At 50.0% G+C, this 19,581-nt stretch overlaps 2 protein-coding genes across 2 annotated transcripts; both read left to right on the forward strand.

Moving 5' to 3' along the window:
* The first annotated feature begins 796 nt into the window (after positions 1 to 796).
* On the forward strand, positions 797 to 14,809 carry PABPC4 (poly(A) binding protein cytoplasmic 4). Its single transcript, XM_084300825.1, has 16 exons — positions 797 to 909; positions 1,340 to 1,585; positions 7,393 to 7,586; positions 7,883 to 7,998; positions 8,486 to 8,625; positions 8,901 to 8,995; positions 9,572 to 9,709; positions 10,288 to 10,383; positions 10,874 to 11,146; positions 11,407 to 11,494; positions 11,668 to 11,787; positions 12,336 to 12,463; positions 13,088 to 13,181; positions 13,285 to 13,415; positions 13,498 to 13,597; positions 14,459 to 14,809. The coding sequence occupies exons 2-15, from the start codon at positions 1,387 to 1,389 to the stop codon at positions 13,582 to 13,584; spliced, it is 1,899 nt and encodes a 632-aa protein (XP_084156951.1). The 5' UTR covers positions 797 to 909; positions 1,340 to 1,386; the 3' UTR covers positions 13,585 to 13,597; positions 14,459 to 14,809.
* A 477-nt stretch (positions 14,810 to 15,286) lies between these two features.
* On the forward strand, positions 15,287 to 18,982 carry PPIE (peptidylprolyl isomerase E). Its single transcript, XM_084300833.1, has 10 exons — positions 15,287 to 15,339; positions 15,462 to 15,560; positions 15,641 to 15,684; positions 16,184 to 16,210; positions 16,555 to 16,636; positions 17,188 to 17,288; positions 17,625 to 17,748; positions 17,822 to 18,007; positions 18,448 to 18,590; positions 18,678 to 18,982. Exons 1-10 carry the CDS (start codon positions 15,309 to 15,311, stop codon positions 18,744 to 18,746), a joined length of 906 nt encoding a protein of 301 aa, XP_084156959.1. The 5' UTR covers positions 15,287 to 15,308; the 3' UTR covers positions 18,747 to 18,982.
* Positions 18,983 to 19,581: the final 599 nt, after the last annotated feature.

Here is a 19,581-nt window from a genome sequence, read left to right on the forward strand (position 1 = left end):
CTTTTAATGTCTTTTATGATGACCACTGGTGATCGAGGCACGCTCAGCCACGCGGCATGGCCGTGGGATCACACCAAATATTGCAAAATGGGGATTATTACCACTGCTTCGCTGTTATTACCTTTTATTCTACCCCTCTCAATTACCCCATTGGAAGGGATAGGTATCACAGCCCACTTTCATGATAAAATTGTATCCTGCTTTTAAAGCAAATTAAAGGCAACGTGATGCAGAGCTGAAGTCGCAGCAGAGCAGCTACCAAACCGCCTTAGTTCCCCTTAACAGCGTGGCGCTGGTGCCTGAAGGTCACTGATGAACCCCTGGGTCCTGTGCTCACACTGCTGAAGATGCCGGGAGCCGATAACCGCGGCAATTTGGGTGCTGTGGGGTGGCACAGGGGGGCGAATCCCCCTCCTGTCCCAGCTGGTTCCCAGGGGAGATGCTGAGGACCCTCGGTCCCGCTCCGGGCCAGCACATGACAGGAGCTGGCGCAGCACCGGCGTTTATTCGAGGAAAAATAGAGAAAATAGATCTCTGTGGGAACAACCCCAGCTGCCGCTGACACCTCAGAAAACACAGCTCGGAGCAGCGACCAAAAACCCTTCAGGAGGGGCTACCTCGCCCCCTGTGCTCCCCCTCATCCTCACAGGGGGCTCGTGCGGGACGGGGCTGCCCTGAGGGGCCGGGGCCGGGGCCGGGGAGAAGCCGAGGCCCCGAAATGGCGGCGCGGGCCCCGGTCCTCCCCCCCGCTGGCGTCGCTGCAGCGGGCGGCGGGGGTCGCTCCCTGCGGGCCGGGCCCGCCGCCGCCTCCCCCTGGCGGCCGCTCGGGGCCCCGTCTGGCCGCGGCGGCGGCTATAAAGGGCCGCCCGCCGCCCGCCGCCGCCTCTTCGCTCGCCGGGGCCGCAGCGCGTGAGTGGGGTCGGGCCCGGCACCGACCGGGGAGGGTGCGGGGGGGGGGGGGGCGAGCGCGGCTACGGCCCGGGCCCGGTGCCGGGCCCGATCCCGGTGCCTCCGGGGCTGTGCTGTGGGGCAACGTCTGTGAGCCTAGCGGGGACGGTTCGAGTGCGGGAGGTTGTTTCCTATAGATATCTTTGGGAGATAATTGATTTGTATATAAATATATTTATTTATTTATTTATTTTTCTAAAACCCCAACAAACCAAAGAGAACCGGCTCCTGGCCAGGGAGCGAGGGCTCGCTCCATGAGGCTGCCCCGTCTCCAGTGGGGCTCAGTGCAGCGCCTGCCCCCCCTCAGGACCCCTTTAGCGAGGATTTTAAGTTGTGTTCTGAACGCCTCCCTGCACCCCTTTTAAATATTTACCGAAAGCTTTCCCTACAGAACCCCCAGGATAACCCCCGCGGCTGCCGGGAGCACGTGCGGGGACGATGAACGCGGCGGCGGCGGCCAGCAGCTACCCCATGGCATCGCTCTACGTGGGCGACCTGCACCCTGATGTCACCGAGGCCATGCTCTATGAGAAGTTCAGCCCCGCCGGGCCCGTGCTCTCCATCCGCGTCTGCAGGGACATGATCACCCGCCGCTCCCTCGGCTACGCCTACGTCAACTTCCAGCAGCCCGCTGATGGTAAGTGACACGTGGGGCCATGGCCTTTTTCTTCACTTTTCCTCACTTTTTTTCCTTTAACGCACCCTGCTGTTTGTGTGTTCTGCTGTGTAGCTCCCACCGGTGTTGCAGTTATGGGGTAAGTTAGTGCTTGGGGTGTTGGAATATTTTTTTACTGCTTGGTGTCTCCAGAATACTTTGCAAATGCACATCTCGGTGATTTTTCTGGTTAACAGGACTGTTTCTCTGTTACTGGAATTAAACTTTGGAGACTTGGGTTTATTGCAGTGCATATCAGAGGATAATCTCCACCATGTGCCACTGTGTTCTGGTGTAGGTTTAGGCTATTTATGTAGGACTTCATGCAGTCAGTCCTGGCAATAAAACATGAAAGTAATCAGCCCTGGTCAGATGTTCAGTTTGACTGAGCCTCTGGCTGTCCACCCACTATGACTTAATACTCGGGAGCTCTGATGGGCTCTGTGTTGCTCTATTTGTGCAAGCACCTGGATGGGTCTTCCAGTCTGAAGTGGTATTCCTGCATTAATAGGAAAGAAGATGCATTGTGCAATGTGTGTGAAACCTCTGTCTCATCTGCAGAATCCATGTCGGTTTGCTCTGTTCAGGTTTTTTCTTAATACTTTAATTTGGCACCTGCTCAAGTAGGTATTCCAGCACTGTAGCAGCAGAAATGGGAAAGAAGGGACAGAAAAGGTCATTTTGGAGCACGTCTTTTCTGGAAAAAAAGTGGGTCAGCATTTTCTGCCCACATTTTTAGAGCCTTTGCTTGTTGACTGGTGCAGGTTTACTGCTCCATGCTGTGATTTAGCAGTGTCTATATATAGGCATCTACAGGCTAGATAAGGTGCACTCTTCCCTTTCATTCAGAATCAATTCGTAAGAGCACAGACTTCAACAGCAGGTGAACTCTCCTGTAGGTTCCAGTTGGCTGTCCTGTTCTACAGATCTGCAAAGAGCAGCTAGCAGTCTGTCATGCAGGGTAATACATAACTTTGGATCAAAGTCTTCATAATGTGTAGAAAACCAATTTTATCATGAAATCTTGCTCCTGAAAGCAAGTACAGCCTGTGAGATTGAGCTCTTGGCTGGAATATGGAGTATGAGTTTATGTAATCTGGTTGTGACTGTGCCATCCTTGCTTCCATCCTCTTCCCTGGTTCAGAGTGCCTTCTGCACATTCTTTCCTTGGGATACCGACTGATCCGACTGAGCTTTTCTGATCTTTTCTCTTGCCAGGCTGATTAAAAAAAACTGGCTGCAACCCAGTGCGCAAGAACTCATTGATAGAACTCTAAAAATTGCTTTTATGCAGGTTAAGCTCTGTATTTGTCTTGAAACTTCCCAGCAGGAAGGAAAGAACCTGAGGGCCTGTCCATATGTCCCTCTCCTGCTCAGATGAACCTGTCTGCTCTGGCTCCCTCTTATAAAACAAGCTTGGTATATTTGTGCTGTGCAAGGGTACAGTAACCCAGGCTTACCTGCCTTTGTCTAGGCTATGATTTCTCTCTTTCAGGATAAGAGGAGAAGCTAACAGGAAGCAAAAATAGATCCATGAAGGAACTCAGAAATATCTGGCTCTGTGTGTGTAAAGGAGTATAAAGTTCTCTTCCTTAAAGCAGAGAAGACCTGTATAATGTAGGTGTAGGTAAGATGTTAAAAGGGAAGAGTGTCTGGTTAGAAATGCTCGCTTTAGCAGGAAGAAGTTCTCCTCGTACAAACATGAAGACAGCTGGCCTTCCCGTGTATTTCAAAGTAATCTTTAATGGTAATAGATAGGCAGGAATTCAGAGGGACCTTGTGTCATTCTGGACTCCTGGTGAGGCAGCAGACATTTTAGGAAGTCCCAGTACTTAAAGTGATACTTCGACAGAGTAACTGGTGTCCTGTTACTGGTGGGTCTTACAAGGTCAAGCGACTTAAACCTAATCTTTGCGTTAAGATTGGGAAGGAGAAATAGACCAACTCCTGCCTTTGTGATCTCTTGTGGAAAAACTCCTGACTTGCCTGGCAAACTACAGCATGTTACAAATAAAAGGCAGTTGTTCTAGTAAACTTAATGCAGCAGAACCTAAACAGATCATGTTGGGAAGGTGAGCGTGGTGGTGGTGTGTTGAGCTCTATCCGAAACCAAGACTTGACTGTGAAAAATGCAATCTTTACAACATCATCCCTGCCTGTGGCAGGGGGGTTGGAACTAGATGATCAATAAGGTTCCTTCCAACCCAAGGCATTTTATGAACCTTTATGGTCAAATGGAGGACTTCTGGCTTTTGTTTTCATGATGGCAGTACCCAGTACTGTCTGTGTGAAGGCTCTTGGAGAATACAAGGACTCTGTATTTTCTTCTAGGGATGCATAAGCAGAAATGCATTGGGACGTCATTTTACTCAGCATACAAAAAGGTAGGTGGTGGTCTGTAGCACTGCAGGGAACTCCTCTGATTTATGGGTGATTGTTAAGCTGCTGTAAAATATCCTGCCATAAAATATAAAAGTAATCAGGAAGATTTGTGCACTGGAAACTTCTAGGGAAGTTCTTGTGGTCATGCTGTTGGTATGTTCTAAATGGTAGTAGATATGAAAGGAGTTGATATGGTAGCTTGCATTTCACTGGCACCTTCTGAGTGTTTTGTAAATGCTCAGATTTACCACATCTTAACCTTTGTGTGGGAAATAGTGCTCTGCCTTACTGACTAGAGAAACCAAACTGTGGCCATAAAGTCAGGTAGCAGCCAGAACTCCCCCGTTATGTGGGACCACTGTCACCGTCACATCCTGTGTTTCCAGAACTCCTCTATCCAAATTGGCTAAGAGCTTGTGTTTCTCTTTGTTTTTCTTGGCTAATGGAGCGATACTTTACCCTGGAAGGGGTTACTCTTTGGACATGCATTGTCTGGCTGGTGTAGTCTGCTGCAGAGAGGTTATTTTTAGTGAAAATGAGCTCTGCTGCCTTTGATTGCAGTTCTGTGGCATAGTGGCCAGTGAATGCTGAGTACTGCTTCTGTCATACTCCGATAGGCAGATGAAGGAAATGCTTCAAAGTTCTGGGTAGTTCAGGCTCAGACATGGTTGTTAATATTTATCCTTTTTTGACCGTAAAGGGAAAGAAATCCATTTCATTTGGAAGAAAAGCTGAATTTCCTTTCTCGTGTGTTCCTCATGCAATTTAAATGCATTCCAGGGTTTCATAACATTGACAGTTATGACATGACAACTCAGATAATGAAGCAGAGAAGCTTCAGTGTGGCTGTAGAGATAAGCTGTTCTGCAAGTACAGAGAAAACAGCGTGTTTCCCAAGTGAAGAACGAACCCAGAGCTGGGATTAGAGAATGGTCTCTGAAAACGAAAGGTGTAGATAAACTTGCTGCCTCTCTTCTTCCTTAAAGGAGAGAACAGCATAAAGAATATCCAGTGTTGCAGGATAAAACTCCCTGTGCAGAGTTACTGGTGGGTGAATCGTGGTGTGTGTGGTTATGTTTTATGCTGCTCAGTCACAGTTGCCTTGGCTCTTGAGGAGCCTGTAACGGAGAATGATTGCTTTGAGGCCTAAGGCAAACTGCAAGGGCTGCTCATATGTTTGTTTTCCCTGTCCAAAAGGCACTTGAAGAATGAAAAGAGTCTGAAAGGGGTTAAAAGTGTGTGCAATGTTGTACGAGTTGCAGTTGAGCCTGCTGGAAGGATGACAGGAACCAGTGGGAGAGAAACAGATACAGGAACTGAGGTGGGTGAAGATTTGCTGCTTAAGCAGAGGAAAATGAGAAGGTGTTTGTTCAGATGAAGGAAGTGAACTGGGTGTGTTTAGTCTGAGTCACTCGCATCATTCTGCTGATCCTTCACAGCTTTTCTCAGGTACTGCTGTGATGTGATTACATTTCGACCTGGGGGCATGGCAGGCCTCCTTCGGGTCAGGAAACCTCTCCAGGGCTTTCTTACACCACTGCTCATGAGCAGCATGTGTGTGTTTCAAGCAGAGCGTAATACGTGTAATACCATGGAATACTTGCAAGCTACTGAAAGAGTGGCGCAGTAGTGCCCACTGGTGTGTGTTTAGGAAGCTTGAAAGAAGCACAGTAAGTTCATAATTAGTCTATGTAGTTCATAACTCGTCTGTATAGTTCATAACTGGCTGGTATCTCAGTATCTGCTGCAGAACAATCCCTTCTGGTTGTTCACCACTGCTTCATCTGCCTGCCACCTTTCAGCAGGAGCTCTCTTTCTGCTGCAAGTGGTATTTACGGCTAGTTTGTGTCCTTGCCAACGCATGCTTCTGGAGGACCTCTCTGTGCTATAAATAAACACTGCCAAATTTGACAAGCCAGACCAAGTCGCCTGCTGAAGTGCCTCATGGGGGTGGGCTGCGGAAAGAACCGAAGGGTTGCATTGATTCAGAGTAGCAGCTGAGGAATCATTTCAGCACGGCAGTTAATTGAATTGAATACATTTGACTCTCTAATAGAGCTAGTAGAGTCCTAGCAAGTATAGTTTTACTCCTGAAACGATCTCTTCTTTTGCAAGCCTACTTCAGGAGTGAGGCCCAGCAGAACTTGTTTCCCAGTTGGGGTCATGTATGAAGGGTTGGGGAAAACAGCAGTGGCACCACTTCGGCTTAAAAAGCAAAAAGATATTTTTGAAGCATGTGAAAAACTCCTAAAACTTCCATGTAGGAGTTCAAACTGATCCTGGGATAGGGAGTGCAGGAGACTTCTTCAGGCAGTGACCCGTTGGGGTTCCTGGTGGTGGCTCTGTGAAACGCTGCACAGTTCCTCTGCTTGCACTAGCAAAGTATCACACAAAAGCAGGTGTTCAAGTTGGCATTTTCCTGGAATTTGCTGCTCCTGAAATGTAATTGGCAAGTATCATTTAGTGAAGGTGGCATGGAAGAACTGAGCTGAACAAATTTGGAAAATGGGTTCTGCCCTGTTAATAGTCCTTGATTTTTAATGCATATCCCTCTCTTTCCCTGCCTCATGCTGGGAATTGAGTCTTTCATTCTCTGCTCACTCCATGCTGGGAGTGTTTCCTTGCACAGAGGAGTCCCAAGCATCTGAATTTTATGAACAAGATCCTAATGAGTGTACGTAATGATCCTTTTAATATATCAGTAGGTAGCAGAAATAGAATTGTGGAGGGGGGCTGGTTCAGTGTGGGCTAGAATGGCAGCAATGGGGTTTTAGAATTTGTCTGTACGCTTCCATATTCCCCATGTAGGCTGTGTGGACTTCTTTTACAGTGTTTTGTCTGTTCTTACTCACTTTTAGATTGAGCAAATGGGGAATCATTTTTTGGCCATGTAGGCTGCAGGGTTGACTCATGTTGTTCCCAGCCAGCCATGTGTTCATGTGCATTTTCTGTCCCTGACCTGATAGAGAGATGATCCTTTTCTCTTAATAGAAACAAGCATGGGTAGATGAGAGCTCATGCAAAGCAAACAAGCCAGTTGGTCACTTTTGCTGCTTCTTTTTTTCCCCAAGGTTTTCTGCATTTCCTTTCCTTATTTTGGGTGCATACATTTACCTTTATAATGAAGAATATAACTAATTAATGAAGCACAGGCATTTAAAAGACTACTATCATGTCAGTTCAGAACAGTTTATTAAACCAGTTAGATACTTAAGCCTGTCTAGTTACTGTGCTGCAAAGATCTCCCTCGAAACATGAAGTTAAACAAAACAAACCCTAGTCATTGGAATTGGTGGCCCCAAACTTCTCCATGAGCTGACTATAATTCAGAGAAAACCATCTCCCACACGATGGAAACCTTTATTCTTTAACAATCCAGAGAAACCTGTTCTTGACTTCTCTTGCAGCTGAGCGTGCTCTAGACACCATGAATTTTGATGTGATCAAAGGAAAACCCATTCGCATCATGTGGTCTCAGAGGGACCCCTCCTTGAGGAAGTCAGGGGTTGGGAATGTCTTCATTAAGAACCTGGACAAATCCATTGATAACAAGGCACTTTATGACACATTCTCAGCGTTTGGGAATATTTTGTCCTGCAAGGTGAGATGTGGTTGCTTTGTCCAATTCTGCTGTATTGGTGGCATGTTCAGACACACCCAGTGTAGGAAGCGGAAGGGACACCTGTAGCCAAGTGAGGAGTGATGCCTCTGGGAGGCAGAGCAGACCAAAGGGTCAGGGAGAGCTCAAGTTATGTCAGGCTCAGTCATGAGATGCGCCAGTCTGAAACACAGACCTTGCTTGCTTTGCCCCTTGGCAGTAACCTGTTTTCACGTCCTGTGACAAAGGAGCCAGTATGTGCTCAGAGATCTGAGTCTGGTTTCCCTCCGCACGTCTAGGTGGTGTGTGATGAGAATGGCTCTAAGGGCTACGCATTTGTGCACTTTGAGACCCAGGATGCTGCAGATAGAGCCATCGAGAAGATGAACGGCATGCTGCTCAACGACCGCAAAGTGTGAGTGTCACAGCCAGCAGCAGCAGCGATCGCATGAACCGTGATGCATCTCGGTATTAACAGGGACACACAAGGCACTGGTTCTCCTGGCCCGAGCCTTGGCCTGCTACCTCTCCACTACAGGGCTGGTGAGTGACCCTGCCCAAGCCATGGCCTGCTCCCCCTCCATTACAGGGCTGGTGGGTTCTCCTAGCCGAGCCTCGACTTGCTACCTCTCTGCTAGTGGGCTGGGTGGGTTTCTGTGGCCAGTGCTCTCTCCACTGCAGAGCTGGGTGGGCATCACAGGCTGCTTCTCTCTGCAGTAGGACAGGTGACTTTTCTGGTTGGTCTGCGACCTGTTTGTCCTTCTGTTCTCCTGGCACCCTTTCTTCTCCCCATTTCCAACTCCTACCACAAACTCATTTTATTTGCCTCACTGCAAATCACACATTGCTTTTTCCATTCCTGAAAACCAGTTGCTTATTGTAACTTTCATTATTTCCTACAGGTTTGTTGGGAGATTCAAGTCTCGTAAAGAACGGGAGGCTGAGCTGGGAGCCAAGGCAAAGGAGTTCACCAATGTTTATATTAAAAACTTTGGGGATGACATGGATGATGAAAGACTAAAGGAGCTCTTCAGCAAATACGGTAAATGCAGAAGCACTTTTAATGAAGCTGTGAATTTCATGACCAGTGCTCATTTAACACTGCTGCTACCATCTGTGTAGCTCTGCCTGGGTCACTTTGAGGCTGATGAATAGGAAGAACTGAAATGTGGGTGGTAGTTGGATCAAATGCTGGACGGGAGGCAGAGGCTAGCTAGCAGATAAGTAAGAGAAGAGAGGTAGGGCTTATTATGTGGAGTTTAATAGTCTAGACAGAGCCTTACGTGGTATTTTACTAACCCTGTCCCTTGGTAACAGGTAAGACTCTGAGCGTTAAAGTGATGACAGACCCCACTGGAAAATCCAAAGGCTTTGGCTTTGTAAGCTTTGAAAAGCATGAGGATGCTAACAAGGTATGACCAACTGGTGTTAATGCTGCTTGCGTATCTTTAGAGAAGAGCTTAATTGCCTCACCACAGAAACCTGTTGAGACAAAATCATGTCTTGGGTGTAATCTTCTGGATGTGGAGACTAGAAGCTGCACCTTAATAGCTTGATATTCAGCAATAAGCTGGCATTTCTCAGATTACTAGGTGCACACAAAATACGGTGGTATAAGAAGAGTAATTGTTGAAGAAATGTTACAATAGAGGGCTTAAGGAGTGGGTGTTCTTGGAGAGTTCTTATCCAAGCAGTATGCTCGTTAAAATTTGGCCCTAACTGCAAGAAGGGTGGGGATAAAGTCACAAGTTGCTGTTGTTAGTCTGGTACTTACGGTGGGGTTGCCAGCATGGTCTCTCCTGATAACTCAGTTTATCTTTAATTAGTCTGTGTTACACAGGAACAATGTGAAGGTGCTATGGCAAGATTGGTTTATTGGCTAACGAACAGGGAGACACAAAGTGAGCTTTGGGCAGCCAGGTTCTTAACAGGATCGGCTGCTGTCTTGTTTTTAGCAGTTGACAGTTTTCTTTGAACCCTCTGTCCAGGCAGTAGAAGAAATGAATGGGAAGGATATCAATGGGAAAATGGTGTTTGTAGGGCGAGCACAGAAGAAGGTTGAGCGCCAGGCAGAGCTGAAACGGAAGTTTGAACAGCTAAAACAAGAGAGAATCAGCCGGTACCAGGTGAATAATCTGTCCCTTTTCTGAATTTAAGCACTGTTTTCAATTTACTGGCAGACTGAAAAGGAACTGACAAAGTAGTCATTGTCCTGTAAAATATCCTGGGAGTTAAAGTTTAAAGGTGACTGTGGTATATGGGGGTGAAGGAGACATCTGTGCACAGCCTTGTTCAGGTGGATGTGAGAAATCACACAGCCTCCTTTATTTTCCAATGGGTATACCCCAAAGGATGGAAAGAGACACAACAGCACAGTCAGGCTGTCTCTAATTTATGGCAATATTGTCATGTCAGAGGTTGCATCTGAATCTTTCCTGCTCCTTGCAATATAGTGCTGGACTGGGGACACATGATGCAACAGGAAAGCAGAGGAAATCCAGACGGGCTCCCTTTCACCACAGTGGGACTTGTCTCTACACCTTTGCAACATTTTTTGCCCTTGGGTTTGGTGGTGTGAAAGGAACATTATACTAAATTAAGAGGTTTTTAGACAAATGATGCCTTTAACAGATGGATGCCAACAGTCAGTGTGCTCAAAATTCCCTTCATTACTATAGGTGTCTTATTGTTCTCTGTTTTCTAGGGAGTTAACCTGTACATTAAAAACCTAGATGACACTATAGATGATGAAAAACTGAGGAAGGAATTCTCACCTTTCGGATCAATAACAAGTGCCAAGGTATTTGGAGTTCTTGGATTTGTAAAGCCTGAAGGAGCTGTTACCTGACATGGGTTTGAAGGGCAGTTTGTTTATCCCTGTGTCATTGCAGTCACAAGAGTATATGGAATAGTAAATACACAGATTTCTTTGTCACAGTGTTATTTTACTGATAACTTGTTGTATTCCCTCCTGAAAAGAAGGGGTGGGAGATGGCAAGCATGCTCATTTGAGGTGACTCCCAATAAGCATCAGATGGCATTTCCCTACCTGTATTTAGAGGCTGCACCTGATCTTTCCCATTCCTTGCTGCTCAATGTGGGCCTGGGGACACATGGTGCTTACAGAAAAGCTGAGTAAATCCAGACAGGTGATCTTTTGTTGAGAACTTGTCTCTACACCTCTGCAACACCTACCTGCCTGAGCTGTGACACTTCTCTAGGAAGAAGAATATGGATTCTTATGCTGTTCTTGGTACCGTTGCTCCACTAACATTTGGTCTTTACCACAGGTGATGCTGGAAGATGGACGGAGCAAAGGGTTTGGCTTCGTCTGCTTTTCCTCTCCAGAGGAAGCTACAAAAGCTGTGACGGAGATGAATGGACGAATTGTGGGCTCAAAGCCATTGTATGTTGCACTCGCACAAAGGAAAGAAGAGCGGAAGGCCCATCTAACGAATCAGTACATGCAGCGCATTGCTGGGATGAGGGCCTTGCCTGCCAACACAATCATTAATCAGTTCCAGCCTGCTGCTGGGGGGTATTTCATGCCTGCTGTACCCCAGGTAAGCTGAGTTAAATTAGTATGGTGTTATGAATCTTTAACCTGGCTTGGACCTTTGATGGTTCTCATTGAGCCTTTCTTACACATATAAGCAAGCAACTCCTAATGAGGAGTGCTGTCAGTGGAGTTAATTGTGTGACTTCCCAGGTGCCTCCTGTCTTAATGTGAATTGAGTGAGTCCTGGGAACAACTGCTGAAACATGTTGTAAACAATGTGTGTTATTCACGTATGCACTCTGAGCTTGTCTGCTCTCCCTCCAGGCCCAGAGCAGACCCACTTACTATGCACCCAACCAAATGACGCAGATGAGACCTAACCCACGCTGGCAGCAAGGAGGACGACCTCAAGGTGAGCATGCTGGAAGCAGCGTTTTGCTTGTGTGACCCTCTTGGTTGTACTTCACACCAAGAACAATGCGTGCTTTCCTTTCTGTGCACAACCCCCGCCTGCTTCCTGCAGCTGACTGTCCTGACTCACCAGTCAGCTCTGTTTTGAGGATTTCCCCGTATTTCTTCCATTAGGCTTCCAGGGAATGCCAAATGCCATGCGCCAGTCTGGACCACGGCCAGCACTGCGCCATCTGGCCCCTGCCGGCAATGCCCCAGCCTCTCGTGGCCTCCCTGCTGCTGCTCAGCGAGTTGGTAAGGTGTCTGCCTCCCCGCCTCGTCCCCTCAGCTGGGGGGATGCTGTTGAGACTCGCCTCTTATTTCCAGAAATGGCTGTCAGATACGGATAACCAAAGGCCACCCAGAGCAAGGGGCAGAGACAGCACCTGAATCTTTCCTATTCCTTGCTGTGCAGTGCAGGTCTGGGGACAGTTGGTGCTAGAGCACGGCAGAGGAAATCCAGATGGGTTGCTTTCCTACTTGCTTGGAGCTCATCTCTACAACTCTGCAACATTTGCCACTCAAAATAAGGCTCTGCAGGTTATGAATATTGTTTTCAGAGTAGAGCATCCAATTCATTTTTTCTAAGGAATAACTAGAAAATATCTCACATGCAGGATGTGGAATCTGTGGTCTAGTCTTAGGGAGAAATGCACTTTCCTAAGTGCATTTTGGAGGCCAGTTTCTAAAGTGGTGTAATTAGACTGTAGAGTACAGAGCTTGAATCCTGCAGTTAATAGCAGGCACCCCGACTTGCTTGCTGCATATCTGGGCATTTCTAATCCTGTTCTCTTCCTTTGCAGGTGTTGCCACTGCAGCACAAAACTTAGCTCCTCGTCCACCTGTAGCTGCCCCCGCTCCCAGAGCGGTTCCTCCTTACAAATACGCCTCAAGTGTCCGCAGCCCGCACCCAGCCGTACAGCCTTTGCAGGTAACACAAGGATCTGTGTCGTTAAGTCCCTAAATAGCTGCAGACCAACAGATTTTACATGCAACTGGAGTGTTTTTGCAGAAATGTCAAGCTACTTGTATAACCCAGACAGGCACCAGAAGTTGGAATTTAAAACCTGGCAGTTGTACCTTTGCCAGGGACAACTTAGTTGATTTGTCTGTCCCATACTAGTAAGCCACTTTTTACTCAGATATGCTGTAAGGTATTTTTCTTGGTTCTTTGCTTTCCAGCTTTGCTCTTTCATTTAATCAGCTTTGATACCCTAGTAAGAATTTGGCTTTGAAGGCAGTTTGTCTTTCCCATACCCCACTGCATTGTACAGAAAGTGAGCATGGATGTTTTTTCTCGATTGTGATATCTGTCTCTCCATGTTTGAAGTTTTTGTAATATTTTTACAGTGCTTATGTGTGACATTGAGTTCTTGATCAGAATTTGAAGCGTGTTTCAGACCTAAGGGCAACATTTCTGTCTGTTTGTGAAATGAAGTCTGCTGTCAGCTTGACAGATCCTTTTATAGAAGGAGGGGCTGTATTATTTTGACTCTAAATGTGAAACAATCCGCATAGCATCTATTTTTGAACCCTCACATCTGCCCTTCTACAGGCACCTCAGCCTGCAGTCCACGTTCAGGGACAGGAGCCACTAACAGCCTCCATGCTGGCTGCTGCCCCTCCTCAGGAGCAGAAACAGATGCTGGGTAAGTGAAACTCTGTTTCTTACAGATTGCACTGTAATTGGGAAATCTCCTTGGGTTTCACCAGCAACTTTTTAATTGAACTGCTGTCTGAACTTTTTTCTAGGAGAACGTTTGTTCCCTCTGATTCAAGCTATGCACCCCAGTCTTGCAGGGAAGATCACAGGAATGCTGCTAGAGATTGACAACTCAGAGCTGCTGCACATGCTGGAGTCTCCAGAGTCCCTCCGGTCAAAGGTAAGCTGGCCTGTTGCTTTTGGGGCAGATGGTGGGACCCTTTCTTCATAAGAAGTTTCACAAAGTAATTTGTCTCCCTCAGGTGGAGGAGGCTGTTGCAGTGTTGCAGGCTCACCAAGCCAAGAAAGAAGCTGCCCAGAAGGTGGGTGTGGTTGCTGCTACCTCTTAAACCAGGAAGACTGGTGAGTGTTTCAGTCCTCACTTCAATTGAAACCTTCCAGAATCAGAGTAAATAAAGCATGATCATTAGTAAATGCATCTGGTTTGGGAGCTCTGGGTGCAGAATTTGTCTGATCTTAGTCAATTATTCAGAAAAGACTAATGTAGCTTCTTGCAACAGAATCCTTACTGTAGAAGCTTTAGGAGTATTCTGCAGAAATCTCATTTTAATTAAGCATCAGAAAGGTGTTGCATAAGTCCCTGAAACGTTTCTAGCAGTTGACATGTCATGGAAGGGTAACGTATTGAAATGAGGCTTGTGAATTGCTAATCCAGGAAACGAGGCAAGATTTTCTAGTGACTTCAAGGCTAAGTAGACTGTTTAATGCCCATTCCTTATCCTGACAACCACCTGCATACTGTATACAAAGTACTAGTGTCAGGAATGTCACTTACTTGCACAGGTCTGTCCAAGCAAATGCTGTCTCCTGTGTTTGGAGCTGGCTCATTTAACTTCTAAATAAGGTTTATATTAAAAATACCTCTTACATTTGCTGATGCATTTCTCTCTGGGTTTGTCTGGAGTTGCTATGATCATCTTAAACACTTTCTGTGAAGCTGTTGTGGTCAGCTGTCACAGCTCAAAATGGTGAACATTGATGGCTTTTATACTTTAACCTTTAAGTTTCTCAGTGGGTCTGGTGACTGGCTTCTTTACCAAAGAATGCGAGTTTCTTAATGGATGGTCAGAAATGGATTTTATCTATTTTGACTTACTACCTTGCAAATTATATTAGTCCTTATGGCTTGTGAAGCTGTAAGTTCACTCGCCTGGAATGAGCTGTGCTGTGTGTAGATAACATGTCTTCTTCTTTTGCCTGTAGGATGCAAGAAGCCAAATAGCCCCTTCTTAGACATCAGCTCAAGATGTTTGAAGATTCTTCACTGTCCTGCACATCTCAATGCCATGCATCATATCATAGTTATATTGCATTTTGTAAATTAATCTTTAAAACCTTATTTAAAAAGGCAGTTCCCCAAAGCTCTAGATTTCCAAAACCAGAATGGGGTTTGCAAGCTTCTCCTCTGTGGCCAGAACGGTTCTCCTTTGCCTTTTCTAAGCCAGGACACTGAGGATTTCTGATCAAAAGTATCCTGTGGTTTTGGTTTTAACTGAACAATCATTCACTTTGGAAAGTCTGGAAAGCATTTATCAATAAAGAAATAAAAACTTACACTGTGTTGTCCTATTTTCCCTAGATTTGGTTAATAAATATGATGTAGACTAATAAAATTAAAGGGGGAGGCAGTTGTCATGTAGTGGATGCATTGAAGTGGTGATCTGAGTTACTCAGCTTGCTAATGGGGCACTGTTCTCAAGCAGCTGTTAAAATTATGCTGTGGGTTATTACGTTGGGGTTGATTGGGGTCTGGGACACAAAAATAACCCAGAGGGGACCTAATGGAAGGTCTCAGGGGTGATCCTGACGAGAAGCTGATGCAGTTGGGTGCCTGCTCCGAGCGTGCAGGCGAGGCAATGCTTTGCTGTTCGGGGTGTTTTACACTTTTGGCTGGATGTGCTGGGCTCACGGCTCCCTTCGTTCCCCGGTACCCGGCCCGCGGCCGCTCCCGCTGCCCGGGGAGGCCCCGCTCGGGCCCCGCTGCCGGGAAATGGCCGCGGCCGCCCCTCGCTGGGGCGGAGCCGCCTCAGGGTTCCGGGGCGGTGCGGGGAAAATGGCGGCCACCAAGCGGGTGCTGTATGTGGGTACGTGGGGCTCTGGGGGGCTTGTGCGGGGCTGTTTGGGGCTGCGGGGGCCGTGTGCGTGGATGCGGGGGTCCTGTGGGGGCGTTGGGGGCGTCTCGGCTCTAACGCGGTGCCGGCCGCAGGGGGGCTGGCGGAGGAGGTGGACGAGAAGGTGCTGCACGCCGCCTTCATCCCCTTCGGCGACATCACCGACATCCAGATCCCGCTGGACTACGAGACCGGTGCGTGCCGGGGCTCGGGGCTCGGGGGGGGGGCGTCCCGCAGGCTGGGCGGCCGCCCCCTGAGCGCTGTGTGTCCGCAGAGAAGCACCGCGGCTTCGCCTTCGTGGAGTTCGAGCTGGCGGAGGTGAGAGGAGAGGGGGCGGCAGAGCCGGGGTCATGTCCTCCTCCCGCGGGGTCCGGGGCTGGGTGCTGCTGTCATGGCAGGCCCGGGGGTCCCCTCTGTCCCCTACAGCTCCCGGGTTTCCCTTGGGCTGAGGCTCGGCTGCTCCCTGTGGGTTTCTGCTTGGTGGGCACCACGCGGTGCTGTTCATTTGCGGTCCCGTAATCTGCCTAAGATCTCCCCCACAGGGGCTTTTTTCCCCTCCCGAATACTGGTGTCACTGGGCAAGGGTCTTACCCAAGCGGGTGTGATGGGTTGGTCAGGGAGAAAACCCCCTCAGGTGCTTCCAGACCCTGCCTCAGATACGGCCCCTGCGAGGTCCGTGGGTTCGCACAGCCTGGGGCATACAGGGCATAGAAAAACAGCCCTGTGGCGATGTTCTGCAGGGGCACGTGTGTGCCGAGGCTTTCCTTTAGAGGGAAGAAGAAGTGGCTGTAACGATTCCCTTCTGCTTTTCCTGTAGGATGCTGCAGCAGCCATCGACAACATGGTACGGAGCCTGCTCCTGCGCCACCCGGCGCTGGTCCCCCTGCGGCTGACAGAGCCCGAGGCAGCTCTCCGTGGATGTGAGCAGGGCGATGCTCCCGGCATGGGCCCTGCGTGCACCGGGCCGGGCTCCCTGCTGCTCTGGATCAGGCCCAGCACCATCGTGCCCTTCCCTGCTCCACCTCTGCCTGCGGTCTCGGTGTAGATCCCAAGCTGTGGGGCCCTCGCTCCGATGCTCGGAAGCGGGAAGAGAAAGCAAGCGGTTTTCTTCTGGCCTCTGCAGGGATTTGAGGGCCCTGGTGAGTTTTTACCTTGTGGTGGGCTTTGTTCTCCTTTTGTCCTCTGCAGAATGAGTCTGAGCTCTTCGGCAGGACAATTCGTGTGAACTTGGCCAAGCCAATGCGAATTAAAGAAGGATCATCCAGGCCGGGTGAGTTGGTGCCCTGGCAAGGAGAAATCCCCAGGGATGTTCAGAGTCTGGTGCGTCAGCCTTTCTGCTTTCCCAGCACTCTGCCTCCCATCCAGGCATTGGGGCAGCCTGAGCAGCATCCTGATAACCAAAAATGTCCCCTGGTCCCTTGGGCAGATGTGCTGTTGGCTGTGCTTCCAGCTGCCCTCACGCTCTCTAACAGAGCACATGAAATGAATGTACACGTGCTGGGCTGGACATCATTACCAGAATGTCTGGTCACGTCCGAAACATGCAGGGGGCCCAGGCTGTGCCCAGCAATGCCTGTGTGGGGTGGTTGGCAGCGAGAAGCCGTCAGGCTTGCCTTACCTGGAGGAATTGCTGGCTCAGTCCCTTATTTCTTCATGTGGCGGGGTACTTGCCCACTGCCCTGGTTGGCCGTGCCAGCTGCATGCTCCTGTGTCCTGGCTGCGATCCCGCTGCTGCCAGAGCCACACCAAACCCTGACCCATGTGTCACACGCGGCCGTGGGTTTTGTCACCCTGCACCAACTATTTCCTCGGCTGTCACAGTCTGGTCGGATGACGAATGGCTGAAGAAGTTCTCGGGGAAGACTCTGGAGGAGAACACAGAGGAAGGAGGAACGGAGGCACCCAAACAAGAGGCACAGGAGGTAGGAGGAATGGCTGGAGCCATCTGTGCCCTCTGTGTGTCACGGGTCTGGGGAATCGCCACATCCAGCTGGGTCCTGCCAGCTGCCCAAAGTGGGAGCCAGGAGGAGCAAGTGGTGGCCCCAGGCAGCCCCCGTGTTCCCAAAAAACTTAGACAGGTTTCTGACCAGCCCTGCAGCAGCCCCTGGGGCTCACTGCTGCTGCCTGTGTTGCCTCCGGGGAGTTTCGGAGCTATTGCTGCCTGCACCATCACTGCCAGCTGGGGATGCGGGGCTGGGCTGGCTGTCGGGTGGCAGAGCAGCAGGGCACCACCGCTCGTCTTTTCTTCCCCTACCCAGGGTGAGCCTCCTGCAAAGAAGGCCCGGGCCAACCCCCAGGTCTACATGGACATCAAGATCGGGAACAAACCCGCCGGGCGGATCCAGATCCTCCTGCGCTCCGACGTGGTGCCCATGACCGTAGGTGAGGAGCGGGTCGGCCGCTCGGGTGCTGAGGCTGTGGTGCTGCGCTCACCTCTGCCCCTTGTCCCGAACAGAAAACTTCCGCTGCCTCTGCACCCACGAGAAAGGTTTCGGCTTCAAGGGGAGCAGCTTCCACCGCATCATCCCCCAGTTCATGTGCCAGGCCGGGGACTTCACCAACCACAACGGCACTGGAGGCAAATCCATCTACGGGAAGAAGTTTGATGATGAAAACTTCATTCTCAAGCACACGGGGCCGGGTAGGGACAGCTCGTCCTGGCTGTGCAGTGAAGGTCTGCGGTGGCCAAACGCCTCCACCACGGCCAGGCTGTCGTCTGCCTCTGGCGTTCAGCAGGCAGAAGTGCAGCGCTCTCTGTCCGTGCACCGTTAATTTCCACTATTGTATTGTGGAGAGTTTCAAAGCTGCTTTCCTGTTGGATTTTAGAGGAGGGGTGTTGCAGAGTAACTACAAGCGTTAGACAAGTAGCAAAAAGCAAGCGGGCTTAGCTCCAGCCAGCTTTCCTACTGCCACAACTGAAAAGAGATTAATGCTCTCTATCACTTTCCTCTGATGCTTGCAGACCCTCTTAAAACTGGCAGGGTTTTGCAGGGCCTGGGAATGGGTTTTGGTTAAGAATTGGCCCACGTGCAGGGCGCGTTGCTCCCACCCCGGCTGTAACGTTGTGCTTTCTGATCACAGGGCTGCTGTCGATGGCAAACTCTGGCCCGAACACCAACGGCTCCCAGTTCTTCATCACGTGCGATAAAACAGACTGGCTGGACGGGAAGCACGTGGTGTTCGGCGAGGTGACGGAGGGCATGGACGTGGTGCGGCAGATCGAGGTTGGTGCCGCAGCGGGGTGGTGCCCGCTCCCTGCCCGCAGCCTCGTGCCTCAACTCCCCTTAATTCCTGCTCTCCTCCTCCTGAAGGCTCAGGGCACCAAGGACGGGAAGCCGAAGCAGAAGGTGATCATCTCCGACTGCGGGGAGTGCGTGTGACCCCGGCGCTGGGGGAGGCTGGGGGTCCTGGCCCCTGGCCCCTGTGCTTCTGCCCAACTTTCCCTGCGAGGCTCGGCACCAAGTGCCCACGGACGGCGCTGCGGGGAGCCCAGAGCAACGCGCCCGCCCCGGGTGAATCGCGCCTGTGCTGCCCGGCGCTCCCCACGGGGCAGGGTCAGCCTGCCATCGGCTTTGTGAAGACTGTTTGACAAAAATAAAAGCTAGTTTTAAAAATACCGAGGGCCTGCCCCAGCTGGTGAATTCTCACCGCGTGAGGATGGGCGTTGCTTTCGAAATGTTTGCCCTCATCTCGAGTCTGGTGCCTAAATCCAAGCGGCAGGGCAGGCTGCCCGTGCTGGGGCGAGAAGAGCGGAGCTGATCCCATCGCTGCTGCGTTCGGAGCCAGGACCAGTGCCTGGCAGCCTGCCCCCACAGCAGCAGGGGGGAGACGGGTCCCTGCTGCCACCCGGCCCTGTGGCCAGCACCGTCCCGTCCCGGGGGCATTTCTTAGAGTGGGAGAACAAGGACTGGAAAAGACACACCAGGCAGGGGGTGATTTGGGTATATTGGGCTTCCTCTCTTTTTTTTTTTTTTTCCTTTGCGTGTGGCTAAACCAGGCCCGTTATTTGTTTAGTGATGCAAGGTCCCTCAGGTACTTGAGCTGAGGAACAGGCCAGGCCGTTTCCTTTGGAAGACAGCAAATAAATAACCGTGCAAATAGCAGCGTGTGGCCGTGGGCCCCTTGCGAGCCCGCGACAAGCAGCCGCCGACGAAGGCAGGGAGACGCAGCCCGGCCCCAGCCCGCGTCTCAGCACCTCCACGGGGCTTTGCTTCA

This window comes from Netta rufina, assembly GCF_964035555.1.
Source record: "Netta rufina genome assembly, chromosome: 23".
Taxonomy (NCBI): domain Eukaryota; kingdom Metazoa; phylum Chordata; class Aves; order Anseriformes; family Anatidae; genus Netta; species Netta rufina.

Excerpts from the sequence above, each read along its gene's own strand:
- PABPC4 (XM_084300825.1), top strand. The coding sequence starts at position 1,387 with ATGAACGCGGCGGCGGCGGCCAGCAGCTACCCCATGGCATCGCTCTAC. Across the intron at positions 1,586-7,392 it reads CTTCCAGCAGCCCGCTGATG|CTGAGCGTGCTCTAGACACC; the intron begins GTAAGTGACACG and ends CTTCTCTTGCAG. Across the intron at positions 7,587-7,882 it reads GGAATATTTTGTCCTGCAAG|GTGGTGTGTGATGAGAATGG; the intron begins GTGAGATGTGGT and ends CCGCACGTCTAG.
- PPIE (XM_084300833.1), top strand. The coding sequence starts at position 15,309 with ATGGCGGCCACCAAGCGGGTGCTGTATGTGG. Across the intron at positions 15,340-15,461 it reads CAAGCGGGTGCTGTATGTGG|GGGGGCTGGCGGAGGAGGTG; the intron begins GTACGTGGGGCT and ends TGCCGGCCGCAG. Across the intron at positions 17,749-17,821 it reads CGTGGTGCCCATGACCGTAG|AAAACTTCCGCTGCCTCTGC; the intron begins GTGAGGAGCGGG and ends TGTCCCGAACAG.